Below are 2,803 nucleotides of genomic sequence, written 5' to 3'. Positions count from 1 at the left end.
TAGATGTGTCCTGTTTTCTGAAGTGCCACTAGGGAGCCCTTTGTGGAAGTACTTTTCATCAACTTAAATCTTTAAGATTGCCTGGGAGAAGTGAGTGAGGGTCTATGCACAGTGAAATACCGAGCAGAGGATTCTGTTGCATGGTGAGCTTCAGGTATTTTTAGAATATCCTGATTAATGGTGGGGTGGGGCTGGGCTAGGGGGACATCTGCATACAGACAACTGTTTTTTCAGTCTGCTTGTCCATTAGACTGAAGTTTTTTTTTTTTAAATTAATGGGTAATGATCTGAGAATATTCCAATTTTCATGTCTCTCAATTATATCATTGTAAAGCAAATGATAGTGCTTTGTGAACATTGACAGAAGTAACGCTATAGCCACAGCAATATCTGGTAATCTAACACTCCTCAAATCTTCAGCTACAGAATCATAGAGCTCAAAGTCCAAAAGTGAGACTGTTAAACTAACCAAGGGGTTAATTTTTGAGAGAGAAAAAACCCCTCTAGTGATGATAATTCCAACTGGCTAACGATGCCCCAAACAAATTTCACACTGTAGAAAGGTATAAGACTTCAGTAGATTTTTCCATTCTTTAAAACTGGAAACAACAAATAGTAGGGTCAGAGCATTTCTATTTTAAGTGTCTGTCATACCTCATCAAACACAGACTTTGTGAGTTATTTGCTAATATTGCTGCTAAATGAACTGGACTGTCAATTTTAGGGAGAAAGGGATTAGGATTTGGTTTCTGCTAGCGATATTTTCTGACATTTCTGCTTTCTTATTGAGTTTCCTGGAAAGGGGAGTGAAAATTTGGCCAAAGTGGTCACCATGGTAGGAAGGGGAGTTGTTCCTTAAGAGACAGGGTTCTCCAAGAGAGGATAACTGAACTTGATAAGAAGAGATCTCACTTGTATTCTTAGAAAACGGGGCCTTGCATAAGTGGGCAGGTAATCTGCAACATGCTTAAAAAGTTTATTTCCATTAAATTCATGGTCTTCCTTCATCTTGATCGAGGCCATGCCAATTCGACCCTCATGGCCTAGAAATAAAGTGAGAAAAAATTAGATGTGTTGTAGCTATTTATTTTATTTATAATGTTTGCTAGTTCAAAGAACAGTGGACCGAGACAAGATTATGGCATGGGTTTCTTTTGGATGGTTGGAATTTTTATTTCTAATATATGTTGAAGTTTTTCTAGAGTGAAAATTAATAACAACAGCAGCTATAAATTGCTTGAATCTTAGTATATGCCAGGTCTTATGGCCTATCTTATTTAATCCTCAAACAACCTTATAAAGAGGTACAAAGGCCAACTTTATTTTACAGATGAAGAAACCAAGTCTTAATGACATCAAGAGACTTGTTCCAGTTCCCACAGCAAAAACTAAGGCAGGATTAGAAACTGAACTGAGGCAGCCTGCCTCTATAGCCTGTGCTTGCAATCATCATTCTTCTTAGCAACCTAGATGAAAACACCAGAGAGGGAAACAGGTCGAACTGGTGGCTAAAGGAATTTTCTTTTTGGACTCCAGTGAAAAGTCCTTGCTCTACTGTCATGAACTGATCTGAGGTTGTTTTTTGGATTGCAGCGTCAGGTCTATTGTGCTTCTAGGCACAAATGCCATCTTTGAGACTTATTTAATCAAGGTTTCTAACAGCTTTGCCTCTCTGCATTTCAGAGAAGCTCAGGGAAAGGAGCCTAAAGGCCAGGTGCAAGGGTGAGCTGTTATGTGCTCTCCCACTGATGGATGATGCCTTTTGGTCCCTGAGAGGTTGGAGAGGTTGAGCACTCTAAGAAAAGAGATCCTAACAGCTCTTTCTTCCCCAGCAGGCAGCTCAGTAAGCGGAGAGGTCTTTAGAACAATTACCATTGTTTTCTTGTGAGGACAGTGGTAATTAGGTATTAATCTGTCTTCTGCCTGATCCAGTGGGAGCCCAGGTTTACTTCCCTGAACTACTTAGTTGTAACCAGAGAGCGGGGAAGAGCCGCCCTTCGTTACCTAAGCTTCAGTTTTCAAAATATCTCCCATGGTGATTGTATGTTTACCTACAGCTCTAAAGGAGGCAGAAAAGAAGAGGAAAAAAATAAAGGAAAAAAATGCACCCTCATTTGATTTGCCTCTTATTTGAGGAAGGGAGGCAGGGCACCAGATCCTCTTTCTTTAGGGGTCCCTGGTAGCTCTCTAGAAGGCACCTATCTCAGGAATCTCAAATGTCTACAATAAGCTCCTTTTAGAATTAAGCCAGAGGCTGATGCAACAGAAACCTTCAGCATTGACTGGCTGCTGCATTCTTGCTCTGGCAGAGGCAATGCCCAACAGAGAGACAAATAGGCTTATTGGGTCTTAAGCCTTTGCCTTGACTCCTAGAGCTTGGTTTAGGGCTAGTTCAGCTCCAGGGGGAAGGTTCCAGTCTGCTGCAGTTCTGGCCAGGGGTTCTCTAGAACTGTACTGTCCAACATGGTAACCACTTGTCACATGTGGCTATTATAATTATATTTTAATTATAATTAAAATGAAGAAATCAGTTCCTTAGTTGCACCATTGACATTTCAGTCAATAGTCACGTGGTGGGTATTAGATATCACGCTAGACAGTGCCATTGAGAATGCTTTTATCATTGCAGAAAATTCTATTGGTAGTCAAAATTCGGGAGAGTAATTGGACAGTTTTGCTGTGACACCTAGAAAAAGTTAACTCCATTCTAGGTGCAAACCCAGAAGTTCCCTCCTGGTCCAAAGATGAGATCTGTGAAGGCCCTACTCAACTTTCTTGGGACTGAGCACTAGCTCTGGTGGAC

The 2,803-nt window shown here is 40.8% G+C and overlaps 1 protein-coding gene across 1 annotated transcript in view; it reads right to left on the bottom strand.

Annotated features, from left to right (window-relative positions):
- Window positions 1-855: 855 nt before the first annotated feature.
- The window catches only part of SLC27A2 (solute carrier family 27 member 2), a 48,053-nt gene continuing 46,105 nt past the window's right edge, over window positions 856-2,803 (bottom strand). Inside the window, exon 9 of the mRNA XM_011355181.1 lies at window positions 856-1,043. Within this exon, the coding sequence (XP_011353483.1) occupies window positions 856-1,043 (188 nt within the window). The remainder of the gene's footprint in view (window positions 1,044-2,803) is intronic.

This window comes from Pteropus vampyrus, unplaced genomic scaffold (genome assembly GCF_000151845.1).
Source record: "Pteropus vampyrus isolate Shadow unplaced genomic scaffold, Pvam_2.0 Scaffold19, whole genome shotgun sequence".
In the NCBI taxonomy this organism is placed as follows: Eukaryota; Metazoa; Chordata; class Mammalia; order Chiroptera; family Pteropodidae; genus Pteropus; species Pteropus vampyrus.
This window is presented reverse-complemented; position numbering and strand designations above follow the sequence as displayed.